The sequence below is a fragment of the Odontesthes bonariensis genome, chromosome 10 (assembly GCF_027942865.1).
Source record: "Odontesthes bonariensis isolate fOdoBon6 chromosome 10, fOdoBon6.hap1, whole genome shotgun sequence".
Lineage (NCBI taxonomy): Eukaryota > Metazoa > Chordata > Actinopteri > Atheriniformes > Atherinopsidae > Odontesthes > Odontesthes bonariensis.
The window spans coordinates 35,067,172-35,092,563 of record NC_134515.1 but is presented as its reverse complement, the minus strand read 5'-3'; the positions used below and the strand labels follow the sequence as shown (position 1 = coordinate 35,092,563).

General features: G+C 40.4%; 1 protein-coding gene across 1 annotated transcript in view; it reads right to left on the bottom strand.

The window, feature by feature from the left end:
* Positions 1-565: 565 nt before the first annotated feature.
* srms (src-related kinase lacking C-terminal regulatory tyrosine and N-terminal myristylation sites) overlaps positions 566-25,392 on the bottom strand; it is a 28,627-nt gene continuing 3,800 nt past the window's right edge. The window contains exons 2-8 of the mRNA XM_075475358.1: positions 24,970-25,091; positions 19,844-20,010; positions 7,846-7,993; positions 6,514-6,672; positions 4,838-5,019; positions 3,946-4,102; positions 566-1,963 (exon numbers count right to left, since the gene is read on the bottom strand). Of these exons, the coding sequence (XP_075331473.1) occupies positions 1,764-1,963; positions 3,946-4,102; positions 4,838-5,019; positions 6,514-6,672; positions 7,846-7,993; positions 19,844-20,010; positions 24,970-25,091 (1,135 nt within the window). The 3' untranslated portion in view covers positions 566-1,763. The remainder of the gene's footprint in view (positions 1,964-3,945; positions 4,103-4,837; positions 5,020-6,513; positions 6,673-7,845; positions 7,994-19,843; positions 20,011-24,969; positions 25,092-25,392) is intronic.

Genomic DNA, 25,392 nt, shown 5'->3' with positions numbered 1-25,392 from the left:
GCATTTGAAGCGCATTTCCATTGCTAGAGGTTGTCAAATACTGACAGTAGGACACAGACCGGTGCAAATCGGCGCTCCCTGTGAAGCGATTGCGCTGTTTGCGCAGCCTGTCATGCTAACCAAATACGTGGTGGCTAAGGGCAAGCGTTAAACAATACATAGACAATACATGCCCAGTAATATTGTTGTAATGTTTTAAATACTTGAACGCAGTTTTTCTAGAGAAGATAATTGTTTTGTATATGGGATTATCGTCCATTGACTGTTTTGGGCTTTCACATGCGCGCGCCTACCGACAAGAGGTAAGTGACATGCTGTTTATAAAGTTGTTTTGTAACGTCCCCATGCCAGTAATGTGAGAACCATGCATATGGTTTTGATGGTAAGGCTTGTGACTTTATTGTCGGATGGTTTATAAAGTGGTGTGACGTTTCTGCAGTGTGCAAGTTGTTGTTTTACGTGGAAGGTTTAGCACTTGCCCCTAGCCACCACGTATTAGCCTCGCATGACAGGCTGCGCAAACAGCGCAATCGCCGCACAGGGAGCGCCGATTTGCACCGGTATGTGTCCTACCGTCAGTATTTGACAACCTCTAGCAATGGAAATGCGCTTCAAATGCCCCGGAGTTCCCCTTTAAATACTTGTACAAACAACCTCTGAAACTGCACATAAACATTTGACATTTCTGCTTGTGTTCGGGTAAAAAAAAGCTTTACAAGTGCTCGGAGAGATTTTCTTTTTTTTAACTTTGGAGAGAAGCATGCTAGCTCGTTCTTCTTGCTTCCTGTTTTCATGCTTTTTAATGGCATCTTGCTCCATAGTTATTACAAAGACTTAAAGGTGATATCAACTTTATACTTTTACGATCAGCTTTGGGAGCAAATAAGTGCAAGTCAGAATCTCCAAAATGTTAGCTTGTGAATATTAGCAATTTTCCAAGTTTTCCTTAATTCAGTATTCACATGCTAAACTGTATGTACAAAGAAAGAGTTGATTGCTGTAAAGGTTCTAACACTGGACCATCCCTTAATGCACAGCTGGAAATGATGAGAATTCAATTTTCTTTAGTTTAGTATAAGATACTGTTTGAGAAGAGGACACTCAAACTCAATGGAGGCACTAGATGAAAAGTAATGTGATCACCAAAGCTGCTCCTTAGATATGTACTCAATTACATGGCAATGGATCCAATCATCAAAATGTTTAAGTCTAGAAAAGATGTGTTAAACCATTTCATCTTACCATATGTAGACTCCAGCAGCTAGTCTGTCTATAAACCCAACCAGCATTTAATTATTGCACAAAATCCTGATTTTCACAAATAGTTTTGAAGTCAAACCACAAGTGATTCATTTAAGTCCCCCTGGCCTGTGAGTTCAGAACATTTCAAAGTGTGTGCACAGAAACATGGCACATAGTGAATAATGAACTATTATTTAGAAAAAACAACAGTATAAATTAAAAACAGTTGGTTCTGTGAATGTGCTGAGGGTCTTTAGTGTTCAGTGTCTTTTAGACAGTAGTGCATTTCCACACCTTTCTCAGGCTATTTTCAGTCTGAAAACAGATTTCTTCATTTGTCTTCTTAGTTTACCCTTTGATTTGGCGCAATGTTTCTCTCTCTCCTCGTCCACATTATTCTACATCCATGTTAGTTAATCCCTCTCCCGTCGTCACCACCCTCTTCTTCCACCTTTTATTCTTTAGTTTTCAAATCAGCAGAAGAAGATCATCATCCACTTGTAGTCCAAGTCTTTGTCCTTCTATACCTCTATGGTCTTGAAATAGATCCTGGCATATATTGCATCAAGTTGGCTGTGTAAAGCATGGAACGAAGGTCTTTTGGAGGGTTCAGCAGCCCAGCAGTCCATCATTATGCGGTAAATATTCTGAGGACAGCGGGTTGGACATGGCAGTCGGAACCCAGAAGACAAAATATCCAACACTTCCTTATTGCTTTTCCCTGAAGGGGAAGGGTTTGGAGAGATAGGTGGGAAAATTTAGTCTCATTTAGTAATCAAAGCTTCTCTTTTTCCATGCAGTAAAACAGTGCATTCCACAGTACGAGTCAACTAATGCGTCATGTCAACCTAAAAGGAAAAGTCTGCTTCACTCATCCTGTATAACAGAGTGAAGATATTACATTATCATTTTTAAGAAATGATAAGGCAAACATATTCTCAATCATTTTGTTAATGTGCTCCTTCTTTCATGCCATCCTCACAGCCTACTGTTTCAACTTGAGAATGTGCAGGAAATCCCAAATTTACAGCTTCATTTAAAAAATGAAGAAATTCCCAAAACATCATTGAGTATGTGGACCAGCGGACTTCAAATAAACCGTGTGTGTGTGTTCATGGAAATGAAATAATACACACCTCAACACAGTTTTCCATTCAAATACTATACCTCAAGGGGCAAGTCACAGCAAATGACAATAAACCTTCTACATAAAGTAAATAAACAGACACAAATAAACAGTTCCACATAATACTGTATATAGTTTTACTAATATATACAATGTGTATTACTCCACAAGTTGAGAGGATTTTCTCTCAAATGTATTAATGCGTTTCTAAAGCAGTACTGAAGTTTATGAAGATCGCCCACATAGTTAGCTGTAATACTGCGATTATCCAGAAATACATTTTTGTTTGACCAGTTTTTTCCTTTTACTTCCATAAAAGGTCAGGTCTCTAGGAACATGTTCTCTCAACTACCATCTTTGTTGGTAGTTGATGTTGTCAAAATAAGGAAGATTCCGTATAACAGTGATGCAGAAAAAAATCGCCAATTTCTTTTGTTATTTCAAGATTGGACAAATACATCTTATTTTTTTTTTTGCTCCAAAAAGCCACCTTCTGCTTCAATATGTTGGAGCAAGAGTTCTGCCAAGAATTAGCAGGAGAGATCATATTTCTTCAATTCTTGCTCTTTTTCATTGGCTCTTTATTAAATCCTGAATAGAAATTAAGATCCTTCTCCTCATACATAAAGCCCTTCATGACCGAGCTTATTCTAATCTTAATAGCCTCATAGTTCCACATTTTCCCAGCACTTTACCCACAGACTCGAGGCATACTTTTGGTTGTTAGTTTCTAAAAGCAGAATAGGAGGCAGAGCCCTCAATTATCAGGCCCCTACTCTGTGGAACCAGCTCCAAGCCAGGGTTTGGGAGTAAGACACCCTCTCTACTGCTGACATAGGTGGAAAACTTTCATTTTTCATACATTTATATATTTAAGGTGGTCTCAGTTTACCTTTTACCATCTCTTTAGTTATGCTGTCACAGGTCTCCTATTGGGGGAGCTCCCATGATGCAATGAGCCACTCTCCTGTCTCTCGTCTCTTTACTGTCCATGGGTGTATGTATACCATTATTGCTGTAATTCACCTTATGTTTAGCTTTTTTCCCTTTCTCATAGCTGCTATCCCTGGCCTGGTTTGTTGCATCTTTGTCCTGTGTTCTCAACCCCTAACTGGTCGAGGCTGAAGGCCATCCTCCCCGAGTCTGGTTCTATTGGAGGTCTCTTCCCATGAAAAGGACGTTTTTGTCTTCATTGACATCAGCTGCATGCTCAAGACAGGGAACTAAATCCAAAGATTTAGTCCAAGATTAATTCAAATCCATCCATTTCATTCTCTAAGTAACTTCTAATAAATTTGTGTTGAATAAACATGATCATATTGAATTTGGTTCAATTGGATTGTTTGAGGCTGTATTAACTTGGTTTTACTTGGCTAGAATTTGATTTTCTGTAATTGCACTTGAACTAAACTAAACTGTGTTAAGAAGATTTCGACTGTCAATTAGCTCTTTAGAAATAAACAGAATTGAAAAAAGGTATATTTTTATTTGTTCAAACTTTACATACTGGTTAATCAACTGGTTAATCAACAGGCTTTTCCCGCTCATATAAAAGGAAGAAAATACAAATACTATACCTTCATAAGGCATTTTGCCACGTGACATCATCTCGTAGAGTAGAACCCCGAACGACCACACATCGGATTTGATGGAGAAGCGCTGGTATATCGCTGCCTCAGGAGCTGTCCACCGTACTGGGATTTTTGTGTTTCGACTGGCTGTATAAACACTGTCCTGGAGAGATGGACGATGTTGGGTGAGAGGTTAAGATTTCCCTTCAACTGTGTTTACTGTCATGCTTTCCTTGAACCCTTCCTGAATTAGCTTCATCCGCTTTACAATCAAGTATCCACAAGTTCAAATTGAGGTGATTTATTGCAGATTTTGTGGCATTCAACATCATGCTTTTTAAGATGTCTCCTGCCAACTTAGAATGATCCTTTCTGATCAATTAAACAAAAAATATATAGATATGTTTTACGTTTGGGTTATTTCCTTTTTATCAACATTACAACCACGCGTGATGAGAGAAAAAGGCAGAACTTCAATAAAAAAGTCCAGTGATTCAGTCTTAAACAACTTACATTCCAGAATGAATAATTCATAATTTATCATTTTATGGCTTTTAGATTTTAAAGGGACATGATGGTTAAAAACTCTCCGAGCAACAACCAATGTGTGTTCATACCATTTCCCAAAACAAAAATGAAATACAAGTACTTATAAGTACTGTGGTAATTCTACTCTTTTCACAGAACCTTTGATTTGCTCTTTGATTAAAGTTGTAGGTGCTCTTTATGAATATATTTTACATTATTATTAATATATAAAAATATGAGTAATGTCACTGTTTCGTATGCAGTAGTATATATATAAGCAGAATGCATCGTATCATAGGTGAATTCTACTACTATTCTCCCACGTGTCCATATAAATTCACATTTTCAAACACAGTGATACGCTGCTTACCTTAATTATTCGAGCTAGACCAAAATCAGCCACCTTGCAGACCAGATCATCTCCTACTAAAATATTCCTCGCAGCGAGATCTCTGTGGACGATGTGTCTGTCCTCCAAGTAGGCCATGCCATCTGCAACCTGACTGCCCATGTAGATGAGATGAGCTGATGTAAGCACCTGGCCTTCAGCGGCTGAAAAAAACATCACACACACACAAAATCAATACCAGGATGCACTTTGGAAGCTCTCTGTTGACGATAACCTAAAAAAAAAAAAAAAAAACCTGACAGGCTGGGGCAGCTGTAGCAAAACAGCAGTCATCTGTCAAAGCTCAATGGTTCAACTTCTGGCTTCCCTTGAGCACACGTCAAAATGACCTTGGGCAGGTCACCACATAAGTGTGTGAATGTATATATATATATATACTGTACACACACACACACACACACACAAAAAGTGTTTCAGGAAATACTTTTCTCAAAAAAAACAACAACAAAAAATCTTGACATTTCTATACATTTCTTTCCGTTGTGTTTTGCACATTATGGCCACCATACATTTGCCAGTACTTTAATAGTTTAGGTCCATCTCCCAGACAGTTGAGCAGGCAGCAACAATTTGCAAGACACAAGTCTCACTTTCTTAATTATTATGTATTGCTTTGTTCATTTAAAGTGGCAGACAAACAAGCTATGAAATTGTATGAATTAACCTCCCTAACAAAAAAAAAAAAAAAACATTTAAAAAAAACAAACAAACAAAAAAAACATACAGTATCTGTACATGGTGATTTGTTATTTTCAGAATTACAGCCCCTCATTCCCACAAAATATGAGTGGATGTGAGATCATTTTCTCAGGTCATTGAGCAACAGTGTTTATTACTCCGTAGATAAGCAAACAGACAGCATGCTATAAAAGCCCATGAGGAACGCATATTTCGCTATAAATTTTCAAATCAGTCAGCAGTTGAGGATCTGAGCTCCCTGTAACAATGCAAAAACAACAGATTGTTTCACACTGTTGATTTAAATCAACGGACACGGACTCATAAGGCTGAAAACAGTCATTTTTGTGAAAGAATTTTTGAATGACTGAGAAGGATATATACTTTTCTCTCCGTGTTGACTGTAGGCGGAGAGCGGTTGACATGTTTACATAAGAAGAGAACTAACTGCATGTAGCAGCAGATACTGTCCGCGCAGAAGGAAGAAGCTTTCTACTGGCACAAGAAATATGATTGTCTATAATATATGCTTGCTCACTAGTAACTTGCCATTAAAACTAGGTGAAATGTCAAAGCATTATTTCTCTCCTTAGCAGAACTGGCAGAACACAGATTCTAATTCCACTTGATCTGAATACAGTTCATTTAGAGGTCTTTGCAAAAAATCTGATATAAAGGCTGAAATCCTCAAACCAAAGAAAAGCTAAATTTACTTCCTTTTCTAAAAAATGTTTGCATATTAAAACAACAGTGGAGATTCATCTTTTAAACAAAAATCTTGCATTTAGAGACAAGAAATACAACGCAACAAAACACTTGTCAATGACGAAGTGATTTTCTATGATACAGTGCGTCTGTTGCAAAAGATAAAATAATAAAAGCATCTGATCAGCTCTTATCACTCTGGTTCGGGTGTCAGTTCCACTCAGGTATCTCTGCATGTGTTTTTATGCACTCACAGGCCAGGTAGGACTTGAGGCTTCCTTTGCTCATAAGTTCAGTCACAATGTAGACGGGCTCTCCTCTGGAACACATGGCCAACAGCTGGATGAGCCTGGGGTGATGGAGGCTCTTTAGTGCCTGAACCTCCTTTACAAACTCATCCTGCTTGGTGTCCTCTGGAGCAACAGGAAGAGAAACAGAAAACATGCTAACTTCAGCTTTTATTGTGCAACCTTGTATGTTCTTTTAAAGTGACTCAACTGTCTTTAAAACTAGAATCATAACCAGGTCTGTCTTCTTTTTTCCCCCAACAGATTTGAGCATTTTTCAAAAGTTTCAGCATCTGAGTAATATTCTTTTTTTTAAACGAAACATCTCCTCTTTGTCTCTAGAACTCTTGATTAATTCATTTGAAAAGGTTTCTAAGCAGTTTTTCTGTAACTTCAGGTCCATTTCGCTTTGTAGGAGCCTTAGTGTGTAAAATAATGAATCCAAGCTCCTTTTCCAAAAAAGGTTGTGCAATAACCAGTCACGTACCTACAATTTCACATTACACACATGCCATAGTGTATCATAAAGAAAGGGATAATTACTGTCTGTCTTATAGGTGAGAAGACAGAAAAGGAAAGATCTGCTGCCATTAAGACATTTAGCTGTGAAAGCCTTCTAAGATGAGCTTCCTGGAAGTATTTTAGTATACGAGAAACTTTTAAAAGAACTTCCTGGTTAATTTCAATCTTTTATTTCTATTTTCTTGGCAGCAGTTGCACTAACACATCCATAACATCAAAGATGGTGCTATTTGACAAGATGATGTTATTGGTCTGTGCACAGCCTTAAAGAGTTACAATGCTGAACAGCTGGTCTCTCACTCCGGCTGAATTTTTTTATTTTTTATTTATTTATTTTTAAATCAGCATACTGAAGTAAACCTAAGCAAAGTGGGCTTTGTTCTACCTACAATCTCACCCAACAGTGATGTTGTAGAGTAACCCTCTGAATCCCAACAGAAATATCAGAAATAACTGCTTCCACTGACGTGTGCAGTGAGTATTTGAGTGGATGCTCATTTTGTGCTGCATTGTCCAGCACATTGCACAAATGCTGACAATGAAAGCATTGGTCTATAGGTGGTGGTTATGGTCAAGAAATGAAGCAATCCGCCAACAAAATTCAAGGAGGTGTGTAGGAAAATAAGACTGACTGGGTAAAATTTGTTGTTCTTCATTTTACTGTTAAAACTAAAAACTCTAAAACAAATTTAAAACAGTCTGTTTTCTTAGAATAAAAATGGATTCAGTAGAGTTTCTGGATGTTATGGAGTTTAAATCTATGCATTTTTTTTTAACCTTGTTTCAGCATCTTTATGGCCACTTTCTTGTTCTCTTTGCTCCAGATAGCCTCCCACACTTCTCCAAAGTGTCCTTCTCCCAGTTTCTTGTGAAGTTTGAACTCCTCCCGTGGTCTCTCCCATGGCTCCATGTCGAACAGTTCCCGCTGCACAAAGAAACATTGTGATTTCAGAAAACACAGTCATGTTTATCCATCTAGTGTCACTGAAGAACTACGTCTTTTAGGTCGGTTCATTTGATTCAGTGATATTTAAAAAAAATCCCTATAATGCACAATATAAGGTGCTGACACAGAAAAAAGTGCTGTACTACAGTGTGAAAATGTAAAAGCTGTGTTGTTTCCATGATCCAAACGTGATCTCAGACTGAGGAACTTTGCATTTGGAGAGCAGAGCAGGAAACCATGTTATTCCTTTGACCTCTCTGCTCCTTCTCCCTCCTCCCTGCAGAGAAGGCCATGATGCCCATAGAGGATAGTAACCACAGTAACTGGAGTGGCAATGATTTAAAAAAAAAAGGTAGAGGCTCCTCCTGGCTATTTCTTGTTATCTCAGTCTGGTACACTGGATTCTTGCAAATAGAGACTTCAGGGGGAGCCACATGAACATGATTATCCCAGATTGTCTAATTCGTGTATCACTGTTAGAGCATGGAAACCGCATACATGACAGAACTTTTCTGTGAGTAAAGTTTGGTTTTAATTGTGGTTTAACCCATTTAGGCCGGGAAAGCATTGCCGCATTTCTACCTTTAAAGCCGGGGGCGCTGTTGCGTTACTCTACCATTAAGGCCGGGAAAGCGTACACGTCTTTTTTCCTGTATGTAGAAAACATGGCTGTTAAGCTGGTTAACCTCATCCCAGCACTTCTGTCACCTGAAAATCTGGTGGAAAAAGAAATTGGAGGAGTAAAACTCACATGCAGAGACCTGCTGCACTACTTCAAAGTGAGTTTACGTTATATACTCGGTACACTGAGTTTGTAAGAATCACACCTTTCTGCTACATCAGGGGTCGGCAAGCCGCAGCTTCGGAGCCCTGATGCTCCGCGTGGCTTGGGAAAATAAATTTAAAAAGTATCCAATTGAAGTTTATTTTATTTGTGTTTTAACTTTTTTTTAATTGTAGTTCAAAATTGGAAGATTATTGTGATCTTGAAATATTAAAATAAATTATATATATATATATATATATTTTTGTCGCTCAAAATATGAGTCACACTTGCCGAAAGCCGGTATATGCTCGCTAAAACGCTGTGCATTTATCGAGACTTTCAACCCCAGGTAGGCCAAGTATGGAGAAATGTAAGAAAATAAAAGTATCTGAAGAAAATTGGTGCAAAACAACCCTTTGCAGGAAAAAAGACGTGTACGCTTTCCCCGGCCTTAATGGGTTAAAAATCAGTGAATGAACTGCCAATAAATCACGTTATGCTCTTTCCCAAACAAAAGTGTTTTTCGATAACAGAACCACAAGGGAGTACGATCTAGCCCACAAAACTCAAATTGTATTCTGTCAAGCTTTATTAAAAGGTAACCACATGCTCCAGCTATTGTGAACTTTAATGGTCGAATGTTCTTCACATCTTCAACATTGCCAAATGAAAATATGTTTGTTTTAGTGCACAGTATTGTTGTTTTTCTTCTTCTGGTTCGGTGTAGATGATTTAATTGAATGGGCACTATGTGGAATGGGTGAGTGATTAATGGATGAGGAACAAACAAATGTATAACAAGGCTGAAATAAATGGAACACAAATTCAGAAATTGCATGACAAATTTATTGCCACAAAGAATCAAGTGGTACAAAACTTTGTTGTAACGATCGAGTGCTTTCACAAAACCGAAGAGATAAATGAATAAAAAGTTGCAATAATTATAAATATGTCAAATAATATTGATTTTATATTACAAACAAATGTTCAGTTATGAGAGTAACCATTTAGTAAAGCACTGATTAAAAATAGCATGAGTAATTACAGTATTGAGAAATAAAAGCGTGTTTATGCAACTCATAGATGACGGTTAGAACACAAAGCGATGCTTTGGTTTAACAAATTCATTGACTAGAATGCTGAAATATTTCAAAGTGCTGAGAGTCATGAAACTTGAAAAACATGTAAAAATCAATTCTTCAACACAGTTTATTGATTGATCAAGGCTGTTATAGTTCCTCATAATTCTACTCAAATCTATAAGAGCTATCAAACTGATTTTTAACAATATTAATGAAATAAAAAGGACAATTATTGAAATTGAAACATAAAATGTAAAAGTGCATTGTCTATTTAGACCTGGATACAGATCGTTTAGGCCATTGGCGTTTAGGCCGCAGTCGTTTAGGCCAACATAGGAGTCGTTTAGGCCAGGCTACCTGAGCAGCTGAAATCTTTATTACTGTACATTCGTTATTATAAGATATAAGTCAGCTCTACTGGTCTGTCTGGGTAGCCTACATAACTATGGTAAATTATTTAATAACCAACTTTAGTGTGGAAACGTTTTTTTTATTTAATAAATGGTGATTTATAAATTCATAAAATTGTGGAAATAATTATCCGCATTGCCACATTCATTGGACAATAATGCTGTATAATACAAATTCGGTTAGCTTAACAATGCTAAATCGCGATCATGCTAACGAGCAGAAACGGACATTTTAAAGAGTGCAAATACATACCAGGACCAAGAAAACACTATCAGAAAGGTAAGTAACATGTACACATTCATTTCACATCAGTATGAACATAACTTACATAGTCAGTGACTGCCGCACCGGTGTAAACATGTCGAGTGGTGAACGTGAAGAAAGGAAGAGGAACTGCACAAACCGTCTTCAAAATAAAACGCCCACTTCGAATAATAACGAATGTACAATAATAAAGATTTCAGCTGCTCAGGTAGCCTGGCCTAAACGACTCCTATGTTGGCCTAAACGACTGCGGCCTAAACGCCAATGGCTTAAACGACCTGCTCCCTCTATTTACATGTTGATCAGGAAAAAACAAGTTCAAAAGCACATTGCGCTTTCACTAAAGAAAAACAGGGAGAACTAATCTTCCATTTTCACAACTATGAGCTCATGCAAGGGTTAGATTCAGATTCAGCGTTAATCAATGACCACCATTGGATAGGTGGCAGTGATGCCCTGACCGGATTTTTCCTTCCCTAACTATGCTTATACTTTCTTCACTGTGAGGCACTGACTTATTAATGCAATGGGTGTGGATCTAGTCTTTCAGAAGCTGCCAAACCAGCTCAGGATGTTCACAGATGCAAAGTCATACAATGAAATTCCAGCCGACCTATTAGAATGTAACAGCATATGAAATGTGAGCTTTACATCTCGCTACACAATAAGCTGACAGTGCAACAGCTGATCTCGTGATTAGAAAACGGTCAACAGACAAGGATTTTGCCTTTGGTGAGTGCATTGTCTTTATGGATTAAATGTGCGTTTTGCATTCGCTTGTATCCATGTTTACCTATGCATACAATACGTTTGCATGCATGTCTGAGTGTGTTTCTGCTTCAGTGTGTCCATGGCCTCAGACTCACAGCCTCTGCTGGAATGGAAGAGAAGAGGAAGGAATCACTGATTGACCTTTATAGAAAAATATGGTGTTTCTAAAACTCTTTTTTTTTTTATCCATTCAGGAGAATCTTTAAGGTTAAAGGGATACAAGGTAGTTTAGCGGCAGTATAGCGATCTCTATTGGTCAATCTGAAATTCTACACTGTCGTAAAAATCCCCACCTGTACACACCCACTAACTAAACATCGTGGCGAATGCTGCCGTTGTGTTATTCAGTCAGTGCAGTTAGGTCATCTGATTCACAAGTGTAGACTGCCCACGTAAGATACTATAATCAGAGATTTTCTGTAGAGAGAACTCAAGATAATATGCTATAATCCTGTTGCTGGAGGAAGTGGTCGGGGACAGCTCGTCTGGGTTTCTCTGCTCAGGCTGCTGCCCCCGATCCCTGGACAAGCGGAAGATAATGGATGGATGGATGGATGGACTGTTGCTGATCTTGAATGGGATTCTTCCCTCATCATGGTGTAGTCGTGGAGTGATTCCTTTGTATTGGCAGACACTTACAAAAGTTACATGTTAGACAGATGTGCGCAGGCACTACCAACACACGCCGCAATAAACGCAGACTAGCTCTACACTATTCCGATTACAATCACAAATTAATCAATTTTCATTTGTAGATAACAATTCTTGTTCGGATCAAAACGCTATTCTTATTATAATCAGGTCAGTCCGTGTATTTCTGAAGCTAGGCTACGTCTCGAACTCAGGAGGAATTAGAGCACCGTCATCACCTGTCTCTTCGCGATCTAAAACCCAGGTCACTATAGTAGATGAACAAGATCACGCTTGGAGAAATTTCACAAATGGGAAGTGCCAACATCGAACGTTTCATATTCAGTCTGTGAAAGGCAGAATATGAAACGCTTGGTGTTGGCTCTTCAACGCAAGCGAACACATAGCTACAACTACAGCTAGCATACAGTACCTAGCTAAGTGCCGTAAACACAAACGACTCTTCTCGCGCATCACGACACTTCAGAAGCGGGTCGCTCCTGCCGAAGTTACATATGGGAGTTTCAGCATACAGACCCCTGTTGGGAGCGAGACAGGCTTCATTCGCTTACTATTGACTTGTTTAACCTTTGTTAAACTCCTGAAGGCTATAATTTTAGGTGAAAATGCTACCTAGTGCCCCTTTAATGCTTAATTATTATTTAATATTTCTTACACATAAAACCTATAATGGCGACGTGGATAGTAACAATGTTGATAGTTTCTCATTTCACAGACAAAGCTCTGGTGAGCTCTGCCTCGGTGACTCCAGTAGAGCTCTAACTGATGAGCTGTGGAAAAAGCTTACGGCTTGTTGGGGGTTTCATTTAAGATGCAGTGCAGAGATAGAATGTCCAATTACAGCATCTCAATATGAATCCATCCAAAACTGCTAGAAATATTGAATTCCCTGATTAATTAAACTCTTGACATATTAGTATCCTATCAATTTAAGTACATAAAGCAAGAGACATCCCTCATTAAATGTGCACTCTGCTATAACAATAAAAAGAATAATTGAATAATTTTTTTTTTTTTTTTTCAGATTCCTGCAGCAAAGGCAAATGCTGCTCAAAATAAAGAGAAACAGGAACATTGTTCAGGAAACAGGAGGTTTTCCATCCAGAATTTCAAACTTAAATGATTCAAAAGTTAAATCATTAGCATCAGTGGGAACCGCTGGTTTGAATGCCTTTCATAAGCACTCCTGCAGATAATCATCTTTAAATCAGCTGAATCTGCTCTCCTGTATGTGGACATGTGAAGTAGCCACAAGCCAGAGGTTACATACTGAAACAATCGATGATCACTTTGTGTCCAGATCAACTGACTGATTATAAAAAGGGAAGTTACTCACAGTTTTTGGGATTTGACCAAACTTTTGAATCACTATCTGCAATAATGTAATGAATATAAAAATGGTGCAATTTTTCTTCTTAAATTCCAACCACACGGAAACAAAACAAGTTGGTATCATGCGTCATGTCATGAGTTATGATTCCAAGATGGGTTTTATTTGACACAAAAGTATATTCAGGCATAAAGGATTAGTTTTAAGCCTCATGACTTATACTATGGCCAGAGAAAGCACATGTTCTTCAGTATCTACAGGATGACACATGGCAGATTAGAAAGTAGGTGTAAGCAGATATGTGCTTTCATTAGTGGATTTGTCAAAAGCTGGAACTCCTCCAAACAGATGAGTAACAATTGAATACTTTGCAGAATACAATATTGCAGTATAGGCATTCCAGCCAAGCATTAAAATATATATGAAAAGTGAGCTTTACATCTAGTTACACAATAAGCTTACAGTGCAAGAGCTGATCTCGTAATAATAAAACGGTCACATCTTTACAATAAAGAAGACTTTACATCGGATTATTTAATTTATCAATTTACTGTTTTTTTAAAATAAAATTCTTCTCATGGTTCACAGCTTGTTTAATAATGGAAGGTGTTCAAAAGAGACGCTGGACAGTTTTTAGATGTGTAAAAACGTCTGATTAGCCACTGGATCAAGTTACATGTGAGTAAAGCTCATATAATAATAATAACGATAACACCAGTCCTATCCTGGCAAGAGAGGAGCTCCAGACTGACCACCCTACAAACTTCAGCTATATTATATCATATCAAATTAGTCATGAAACATCTAACATTAATAGCTTCATTGACCTGTGAAAGCAACAGCATTGGTCACTTTTCTAGGTCTGTGCACATGATGGTGCCATTTTTACAAGGTTGGACAGCATATCGTATGAAGTACATCACTACAGTTATGATAAAGTCACAGTTTTTTGTCACAACGTCATGTCATAGCACAAAAACAGTTCATGTTAGTGTGCAAAGTGTGCAGTAGTTGTGTAAAACAGTGATGGAGGAAGGAACACTGCTCAAACTGTTTAAACTCTTCTGTACGTTTAAGCTTACTGAACAGAAGGTGTTACTAAAAAGCAGCATGACAGATCTTATTCATGATCATTTAATTGGAGCACTGTAATAACACAGTTGCTAACTCAAGACAAAAGGTGATAGTTTATTTCACCTGACATAATGTCCACAGTCACAGCTGTATGAGAAGCCGCACCACTGTTCTTCTGGAGTTACAGTTTTATCTTAAAGGGGCACTAGGTAGCATTTTCACCTAAAATTATAGCCTTCAGGAGTTTAACAAAGGTTAAACAAGTCAATGGTAAGCGAATGAAGCCTGTCTCGCTCCCAACAGGGGTCTGTATGCTGAAACTCCCATATGTAACTTCGGCAGGAGCGACCCGCTTCTGAAGTGTCGTGATGCGCGAGAAGAGTCGTTTGTGTTTACGGCACTTAGCTAGGTACTGTATGCTAGCTGTAGTTGTAGCTATGTGTTCGCTTGCGTTGAAGAGCCAACACCAAGCGTTTCATATTCTGCCTTTTACAGACTGAATATGAAACGTTCGATGTTGGCACTTCCCATCTTTGTGAAATTTCTCCAAGCGTGATCTTGTTCATCTACTATAGTGACCTGCGTTTTAGATCGCGAAGAGACAGGTGATGACGGTGCTCTAATTCCTCCTGAGTTTGAGACGTAGCCTAGCTTCAGAAATACACGGACTGACCTGATTATAATAAGAATAGCGTTTTGATCCGAACAAGAATTGTTATCTACAAATGAAAATTGATTAATTTGTGATTGTAATCGGAATAGTGTAGAGCTAGTCTGCGTTTATTGCGGCGTGTGTGTTGGTAGTGCCTGCGCGCATCTGTCTAAGATGTAACTTTTGTAAGTGTCTGCCAATACAAAGGAATCACTCCACAAATACACCATGATGAGGGAAGAATCCCATTCAAGATCAGCAACAGTCCATCCATCCATCCATCCATTATCTTCCGCTTGTCCAGGGATCGGGGGCAGCAGCCTGAGCAGAGAAACCCAGACGAGCTGTCCCCGACCACTTCCTCCAGCAACAGGATTATAGCATATTATCTTGAGTTCTCTCTACAGAAAATCTCTGATTATAGTATCTTACGTGGGCAGTCTACACTTGTGAATCAGATGACCTAACTGCACTGACTAAATAACACAACGGCAGCATTCGCCACGATGTTTAGTTAGTGGATGTGTACAGGTGGGGATTTTTACGACAGTGTAGAATTTCAGTTTGACCAATAGAGATCGCTATACTGCCGCTAAACTACCTTGTATCCCTTTAACAATATGCCAGAAAAGCCAGAAAAGTTTCTATTAAACTAATATGCATTGTATATAATAAAATAGTGGTGGACGGGCACAAGTGAAAATTGTCACTTATAATCAGACAGAGAGTCGGTGCTTTATCTATTGCTCAAATGCTTCTGAACAGTTTCCCATTGTTAATATGGCTCTGAAACTAAGAAAAAATGGTTGTGAAGCTAAATATTGGAGGTAAAACCATGGAGGAGGAATATTTGGAATATGATTTATTCATTTAATAAAGAAATCTGTTGGATCCCTCTGAACAGCTGATCATGTATGTTACATACTGTGGAAATGGGTGGATACGCGTGTGTGTGTGTGTGTGTGCGTGCGTGCGTGCGTGCGTGCGTGGTGCTCTCTCTTTTCCGAGTCCTGCCCGTTTTCCCCAGTCTGCACCTGGGCATAATGAGGGATCAGCCCTAAAACATTAGAAAGGTAAGGTGAGGTAGGTAGGGATGGGAATTGATAAGATTTTTACGATTCCAATTCCATTTTCGATTCTGCTTAACGATTCGGTTCTTTGTTGGTTCCCTTATCGATTCTCATTTGGAGAAAAAGAACAACAAACCGGTCGATTAGCATCAACTTTGTTTAGTTTAGAAGTAACACGAGTCATGACCTTACATACCCAACAACGGTGAGGTCCACATTGGTCTATCATGGCCTGGGTAATGTAACTCTTCCCTGCTCTGGTGAAAGGAGAAGCTGGAGGTAGAGGTGAACTGGGGGTAGTACCACCAGCCTCTGGCTCTGAGCCAGTCAGGCTCTGTCTCTCATGATTTCATCTAAATGTAATGCCTGAGAAGGCATTCATTTAACCTTAACCGTTACTAACGGCAGGTTTTACAATGAGGCAAATGGCGCTAACATGATAGGCAGTGTTTGTTAGTTAGTTAGTTACCTGCAGTGTTAGCCGAGGACATGCTAACGTTGCTAACGTTGCTGGGTTCAGATTCACCGACGTTAGTCCGGAGCGGATCGAAAACGCGACATTCATTCATAGTTATTGCATGTTGGTAGTATTTCCTCCCTTTGGTGAAATATTCACTTTGCAAGTTGCCCTGTTGTCGTCTTTTTTAGGGATGTGTAATCAAACTTTTGAGCGTTTGTACCGCTTGGGCGGCATGTTTACTGTCGACTGCGCTGGACTCGCCACGCAACGCTGTGTGGTGATGTCATTCGCGCCCACTGGAATCGATAAGGGAATCGTTTGCAAAATCGCCAAACGATTCCAAGGAATTGAAACACTGGGAACAACAACAAGAACCGGTTTTTCGATTCCCATCCCTTGAGGCAGGGCGGGGTGACATCTGGTGTTTGAGGCTGGCCCAGCCCAAGGTGTGGAGAAGGCCCTTTGGTAGCAGTTTGGGGAGTTTGGAGAGCATTGTGAAGTTTGCCTTGCCTGTGTGTGTGTGTGTGTGTGTGTGTGTGTGTGTGTGTGTGTGTGTTGTGGCAGCAGAAGCAGCGAGGAGGTTGCTGCTAATCACTGCGTAGTGTGGGCCTGTAGGCCATGGAAGGGATTTTTCTTAGGTTTTTCTCCCCCTTTCATATAGGTCGTTTCTGGGTTGTGATCCTTCTTATTGGTTCTTGTGGAAATAGTTGGCGTGGTCACATTTTTATGTTAACTCCATTTATAATAAAAACGGATTATTTTTGCCATACTGCTCTGTTTGATTTGCTTCATTCTTCCCGGCTATCACTTTGTTGCTCCCCGCCCTCTCCCCTAGACCTTAAAGGGATAGTTCGCCTCTTTTGACATGAAGCTGTATGACATCCCATATTAGCAATATCATTCATGAACATTGACTTACCCCCCCCCGCTGCGTCCTGTGAGCAGAGTTCCAGCTGAGTTTTAGCGTCCACGCTAGTTGGCTGGGGCTAGAAAAATAAAGCGTCCTGCTTCTCAAAACAATATGTGTTCAAAAGAGTAATACATTTGCATCACAAAATCGTTCTCGATGAAAAAGTCAGACCTCACATTGCTTGGCGCTATTTTTGCCTCCCTTGATATCAATGCGTCAAGCCACCTAGCGATAGCCGCACCTGTTACGGTGTTTGCTGCTCGGAAGCAGGGGACTGCTCGGTCTGCTCTTCAGTCTAAACAGTTTACATTGGACACATTGATATCAAGGGAGGCAAAAATAGCGCCAAGCGATGTGAGGTCTGACTTTTTCATCGAGAAAGATTTTGTGATGCAAATGTATTACTCTTTTGAACACATATTGTTTTGAGAAGCAGGACGCTTTATTTTTCTAGCCCCAGCCAACTAGCCGGACTACCTTCGTGGACGCCAAAACGAGGCTGGAACTCGGCTCACAGGACGCAGCAGGGGGTAAGTCAATGTTCATAAATGATATTGCTAATATGGGATGTCATACAGCTTCATGTCAAAAGAGGCGAACTATCCCTTTAACGGTGGGGACGTAACAGTGTATGAAATACTACTGCCCTGCGTACCCATGCATTAAAGTTACTGCTGCATTTAGCAATTGTACATTGTTGAAAGTGATACATTTATGTAATTGGTTCCAAAGTGGTCAGATTACCATCTCAAAATGTTACAGAAAAGCACTCACACATCACACAGACAAATTCTGTTACCATAAGACCAGAGGTGGAAGAAGTACTGAAGTCTTGTACTTAAGTAAAAGTAGAAGTACCCTGCGAAATATTTACTCAAGTAAAAGTAAAAGTAGTACAACAAAAATGTACTCAAGTAAAAGTACTAACTTTTAAATGTACTTTTGAGTACAAAAGTAAAAGTACTGGGTACTGAGCAATGGGCTGTCTTTCTCCATGTTTCTCCATGTATAATGGCTGTGCCATTATAGTTCTTAATTACATAACCGCAGACCTGCCAATGTCACTTCTAAATGCTCACAGCAATAAACAGTATGTGTACTGAAAGATTGGTGTCGATATTGTGTGTGATTGGCAATACAGTGCATAGTTCTACTTCTAATTCTGTGAATGACAACACATTTACTAGTTTACCACTAACGGATTAAGTAATTTCCTTGCCAACATATTCTCCAACACTGCTCTGTTGAGAGCAGTAAAAGGAAAACAACAACTTATAAAATAGGACTTAATTTTTTTTTAATCAACAACATTCTGTTACCACATCCAGCAGCGTGTACAACAAATATGGCCTAATGTATACTGTAGGATGTTGAAGTAGAGAAACTATCTGTGTCTATTGATTCTCTGGAACTACACACTGACACGTCGCACCTCTGTCGTCACTAGGTAGCCCGGCCTCCGACCCCGCTCCTCACGATTTAATTGGCCTGATTAAGTTTCGATTTGCAAAACGACCACAAGTGACTAGACTAGCCCCGGAGCAAATTCAATTAGCGGTCGCTAGTTCTCAAATGAACTTGATTTGCACTCCCAACCGTAGCTCTTTGCTCACATCCACCATGTCATCTTTACTCTTCTTAAATCTTGTTGGACCCCCCCTGGCTAAATTCAATCCAGTCCCGTACGTGAGGTCCTGGGTGGCCAAAGGACACAGAACTGCCACAGACACACGCAGTAAAAGCTATACTATGGATATTATTTGAAATTGAGGCTTGTAAGTCCCACTGCGTTTCAGGTGGACATTTTCATGCTGTTTTCAGCACCTTTTCTGTATACGTTCCGGGACCTGTACGCGTCTCGTCATCCCTGAGCTGTCGTATGTACTTTGCGTTCCGGCACCTTATGATTTACAAATTAAGCACTGACTAAATGTAACGAGTAACGACGTCAGTTCCAGAAATGTAAGAAGTAGAAAGTACAGATAGTTGTCACAAAATGTAACGGAGTAAAAGTAAAAGTCTGCATTTTTATTTTACTTAAGTAAGTACAAATTCCAGAAAAAAACTACTTAAGTACAGTAACGAAGTAAAAATACTTCGTTACATTCCACCTCTGCATAAGACTCACGAGAAGCAGTGCATATCTCAGGGGGACCCCCAATGGAATCCGCTGGCCTCGGCACTCATCTCTTTTCAGGCGGGTGAGTAGCCGCTTTTTTCCTCAAAGCCAACTGTAAGTCGGCATTAACTACTCTGGGTTTATATGAACGGCAATAGGAAATGACACTTTTATGGTAAACAACATTTTTTTTCCCGGTCTACTAACTTCACAGATTTTAGGTTTGCTGTTTTGTCAGAAAGGAAATTAGAAAAACTTTCTTGTCCTACCTGCTGGGCACAGGGTTCAATCAACTCCACACCCAGACTGCGAGGGTTTCTCTGGTAGTAGGAGATCAGCTCTCCCAGTGTGGCAAAGGAGATCTTTTCTGAGACAAAGTATGCTCCAATAGTGGACCGCTGGATCCTGAAGTGGTAAACTTTCCCTTCACTTCGGACTGTAAAAGGGTAAGGAGAGTTTCTGTGGTCACATGTTATACATTTATATTCAGGCCAAAAAAAAAAAAAAAGTTAAAGCAACATTCCAATGTAATGCTTGTAGGTGTTAGAATAGAATAGAATAGAATTAAATAGAAAAATACTTTATTCATCACCCAATGGGGGAAATTCAAATGAGTCAATTAGCGCAAAAAAATTATAAATATTTACAATGATTGTATATTAGCAACAACAACAATGATAACAATACTAATAGAAATACCACTACTACCAATAATAATAAATGACTAAATAAATAAATAAATTTGAGAAGAACTCAGCAGTCACTGTTAAAAAGCCTTCTGGCTGTGGGAACAAAGGACCTCCTGAAGCTCTCAGTCCTGCAGCCTCTCACTGCAGCTGCTCCTCTGTCCTGCAGGATGCTGTGGAGAGGAGGTTTATTATTCTCCAAAACAGAATCCAATTTCCTACTCATCCGTTTCTCCACCACAGCACCGAGAGGGTCCAGCCTTCTGCCTACAACAGAACCAGCCTTTTTCACCAGTTTGTCCAGGCGCCTACAGTTTTTGTCTGTAGTGCAACTCCCCCAGCAGACAGCAGCATAGAACAGTGCACTCTCAGTGATAGTGTGATAAAACATGCACATCATATCCTTCAATGTATTAGCAGAGATTGAAGGACCTGAGCCGTCTCAGGAAGAAGAGACGGCTCTGGCCCCTCCTGTACACTGCTTCTATGTTGGCAGACCACTCCAGTTTATTATCCAGCACCACCCCCAGGTATTTGCAGGTCTGAACAGTCTCTATCTCCCCTCCATCAATGCAGACTGACTGGTATGGGGTTTTAGATCTCCTGAAGTCCACCACCAGCTCTTTGATCTTGGTGGTGTTCAGGAGCAAACAGTTCTTTTTTTTCTTTTTTCCATATAAGGACTCCACAAGGTCCCTGTACTCCTTCTCCTGTCCACCACGCACACATGCCACAACAGCCGTGTCATCAGAATACTTCTGAATGTGGCATGACTCTGAGTTGTACCTGAAGTCCGATGTGTACAGGGTGAAAAGAAAAGGAGCCAAAACAGTACCCTGTGGAGCCCCAGTACTGCATTCCAGTGTTCCAGAAACACATTTCCCCATCCTGACATACTGTGGTCTGGCAGACAAATAGTCTTTAATCCATGATGTCAGGGAGGGGGCCACACCCATACCTAGAAGCTTGTCTTTCAGTATGGGAGGCTGTATGGTGTTGAAGGCACTGGAGAAGTCAAAGAACATGACTCTCAAATATGAACCAGGCACATCCAGATAACCATATGCCCGATGCAACATGTACAGAATCACATCTTCCACTCCTATATGTTTCTGGTAGGCAAACTGGTCAAGATCATCAGCAACCTACAATCTCATGCCACAGACAAGGAGCCGCTCCAAGGTCTTCATGATATGAGATGTCAAAGCCGTCTGTAGTCATTCAGCTCCACCGGTTGCCCTAATTTGGGCACTGGTATGAGACAAGAAGTTTTCCACAGCACCGGGACTTTTTCCATCTGAAGGCTCATATTGAAGAGCCTCTGAAGAGGGACTGCTAGTTGACCAGCACAGTCCCTCAGAAGCCTTGGACAGACTCCATCTTGGCCTGAAGCCCTCCCTGACTTAAGTCTCCTGAGCTCAGCTCCAACCTCCTCTATAGTTAGACACAGAGGGTGTAGCGGAGGGATGGCGACAGGAGTGATGTTGCAATCAATCATAGAGATGGGGGTGGGGGTGCAGCTGGACAGAGGCGGGCTAGTGGTGGGAGTTGCTGCATAGGTGGAGGTACAGCTGGAATCACAGTGTCCCTACAGAAGTTAATGTAGTCTGTGATGGTGTTGACCCTCCTGTCCATTTCAACGTCCATTTCGTCTTCCCCCAGCAGTACAGCCCAGTCTGTGACATCAAAGCAGTCTCTCAATGCATCACTCGCCTCTGGTGACCACTTCCTGAAAGATCTGGTAGCAACAGGAAGTCTTTGTACACAAGGTCTGTATGTGGGTTGTAGATAGACCATGCTGTGATCAGATCTACCCAGTGGTGGAAGAGACACTGTCCTGTAAGCCTCCTTCACGTTAGCATAGAACAGATCTAATGTCTTTTCTCCACGTGTTGGACAGTCCACATACTGTACAAAGCCAGTCAGGCAGGAGGATAGAGAGACGTGGTTGAAATCTCCTGTGATTGCAATGAATGCCTCAGGATGCTGGGTCTGTATCCTAGCAACGGCGTCATGGATCCATGGCGTCACACGCCGTTGCAGGTGCCGCCCTCGGTGGAATGTAAACAACGATGACAACTGTGTGTGGGAACTCTCTGGGCGCATAGAACGCACGGAAACCAACTGACAGCAGTTCAATGTCTGGACAACAAACCCTCTCCTTCACGGTCACATTGCGGGGGTTTACCCATCTCTGATTAAAGAACGGTAACACCCCCGCCTTTCTGCTTACAGCTCGTACTCGGGTCTCGATCCGCTCGTATGGCTGTGAAGCCGGGTATGTCCACACATGAGTCTGGTGTGCTGTCGTTCAGCCAGGACTCAGACAGACAGATCAAACTGATCTCTTTAAACAGCTGTTGGTTCCGCACAAGCGAACATCACAAACATCACACTTGTTTGGTAGTGAGTTAGCGTTTCCCATAATCACCGAGGGCAGAAAAGGCTTGTACCTCCACCTCCTGTTGTGCATCTTTGCCTTTAGTTTCGCTCCAGCTCTACATCCACGGTACAGCTTTTTTAGCTCGTCGTAATTGGATGTTTAATTTCAGGTCCAATCCTTGACAGTGCCAACAGTTCTTCTCTTGTGTACACTGCTCGAGTAGCAATGCACATCATCAAAAAATAAAAATAAATCTAAATCTAACTAAAAAGCAGATCACTAAAAATCACTAAAATTGTTTATATAAAAACTAAAAATGACATATAATCATATAAACGACAAACAAAATTGCGAGCTACACAGACTTGCTGCCGATAAGGCCGGCGCATAGCAACCGGTGTTAGTTCAGATCGTGATTTTTGTGTTTTCATCTTAAGGCCAGCGATGAAGGTCCTTATTGTAACTTGTCTCGGTTCCTATACATATATACTGTATGTAGCCTGCAGAGTTCTATGAGTAATTTGTTTGATCCACAACTAGACATGCTACCAGTTGAAATAGCTACTGAGAAACAACTTGTAGACAGTGAGGATGCATAATGTTAATGTGTTTTTAATATCTGGGATATTCCCTTTTTACCAAAATATCTGCTAATTACGGTGGCCCTGAAGTGCAAATCACAACGGCAAAAGAGAAAACACAACGGCAAATCAAAAAACACAAAAGAGAAAACACTATAAGAGAAAATGTGTGACTATAGGAGGTTTGTAACCTACACTAGAGTATGGCAACCCGACCGAAGCCCGACGGGCCCGGTCGGAACCCGACGGGCCGGGTCGGACTCGGACAAAAAATTTGAATGTCTTGTCGGACTCGGGTCGCGCTCGAAAGCAAGCAGACATCGTGAAAATTATAAACAGCCAGAGGACAGGTTTCAGTTCATTGCAAACATCAGTTTTTGTGATAAATATAAATAATTGAATATGCATAAATGATGTTGTTGGTAGGCTACTCGTGGCTCATGCCATGCAGCATGCAGTGTGCATCTGTGGTGTGTGCATGAGCGAGTTGCCAGTGGCAACGTTTGAACGCCGACTCTCCGAACCAGCCGATTCAGAATCAGCACGGAAGATGCTGTGAGCCAAGTTGTGGAGTACCTACCTTGTTTTCTTAAGAATAGCCAAAGTATTAGTTGCCAGTGAAAGCGCGGTCTTTTAATGTATGTTGTAGTATGCCTTCTAGGCTTTCTTGAAGTCAGAATATAAAATTACGAAGTTTAATCACTGCATTCGCCAAGGAATGCATTGCAGCATGGGCTAGCAAGAAGAGCACAATATGGTAACAAACTTTGGAGGAAAGCAGCACCAAGAAGATATGATGCACGCACAGACGCTACGAAGAAAACAAGGTAGGGGCATAGAGGTTTCATTTAATCATTATGTCCGCCGTGGCATCATTTTGATATCATGTCATGTCCTTCGCGTAGGGTTTTATTGTTGTCACTTTTACTATCGTAACACTACAGTTATGTTTCTGGCTAGTCTGGCTTTCGAAAGAGACAATGCGCACATTTCACGGTATGCAAACCTTTTGATCTGGTGGTAATTTATGACAGGGCTGCTGTAGTGATTTCTAACTTTGTAACTCAGTAATATGTTATTGAATTGACTACTGGTCTTGCTGATATTTTACAGTAGCCTATCTTCGCTCCATGTTGGTTTGCATTTAGCTCTGGTTAGCATAGTTGGGCTACTGTTCTGGTCACTCGAGTTTCTACTGTTTTATTAGTCAACTTCTTTCTCTCTCTGTATTGAGTTTAATGGGTGTTTATTCTGGTCGAAGAGTGCCTGTGCATTTGTTATGGTGCACTGCCATTAATGTGTATGTTTTATAATGGATTATGGTGGATAATGGTGCGCTGTCACCAATGTGTATTTACTGATTAGGGTGCGCCGTCTTGCGTTGGTCACTGGTCTCGGGCTTCGGGCGGGCTCGGACACAAATATTTTAATTAATGTCGGGCTCGGGTCGGATTTGAGCACTTTTCTGTCGGTTGAGGGCCGGGCTCGGACAGAAAAATCCGGCCCGAGCCAGGCTCTAACCTACACTAAGGGTGGTATTTTACAAAAGTGACATCTTTCCACCTACATTTCAAACCGCTGAAACCAAAGAGCCAGATTATATTTTTGGCAACCCAAAAGAACTCTTTCTACCAAACCAAAAAATTTGTAACCATTTATAATTGTATAAATTACAACTTACCATGTGTTGATGTGGAGAATAGAGGAATAAATAAACAGATGGATGGGCATGTGGGGGCACTTACCGGAGATTGTGTACTCATCACTGTGACTCTCACTGATGCGAACCAGAAAGGAGCCATCTTTGTTTTGGGATGCGAGCAGCAACTTCTCAGCTTTCACACGGTTTATGTTCCCATAGTACCACCTGCACAGAGAGTAGAAAGACACGCAGACATGATGGAGCAGGACACATGACGTAAGAGTGAATAAACAGACAACAAACCAAACAATGGAACCCAAAGACAAAGAATCACCGAAATGAATGAAAACAGTAAAGTGGCAGTAATAAAATGAATGAATGAGTCAATGTACAGGCAGACAAAGAGAATAAAAGACAGACAAGAAGAAAAATAAGAACGTGTTCCATGTATAGGCCAGAACACACATACACAAATGCAAAGCACAAGGTACAAATAAGCACAAACACACAGATAGACCACAGTTTG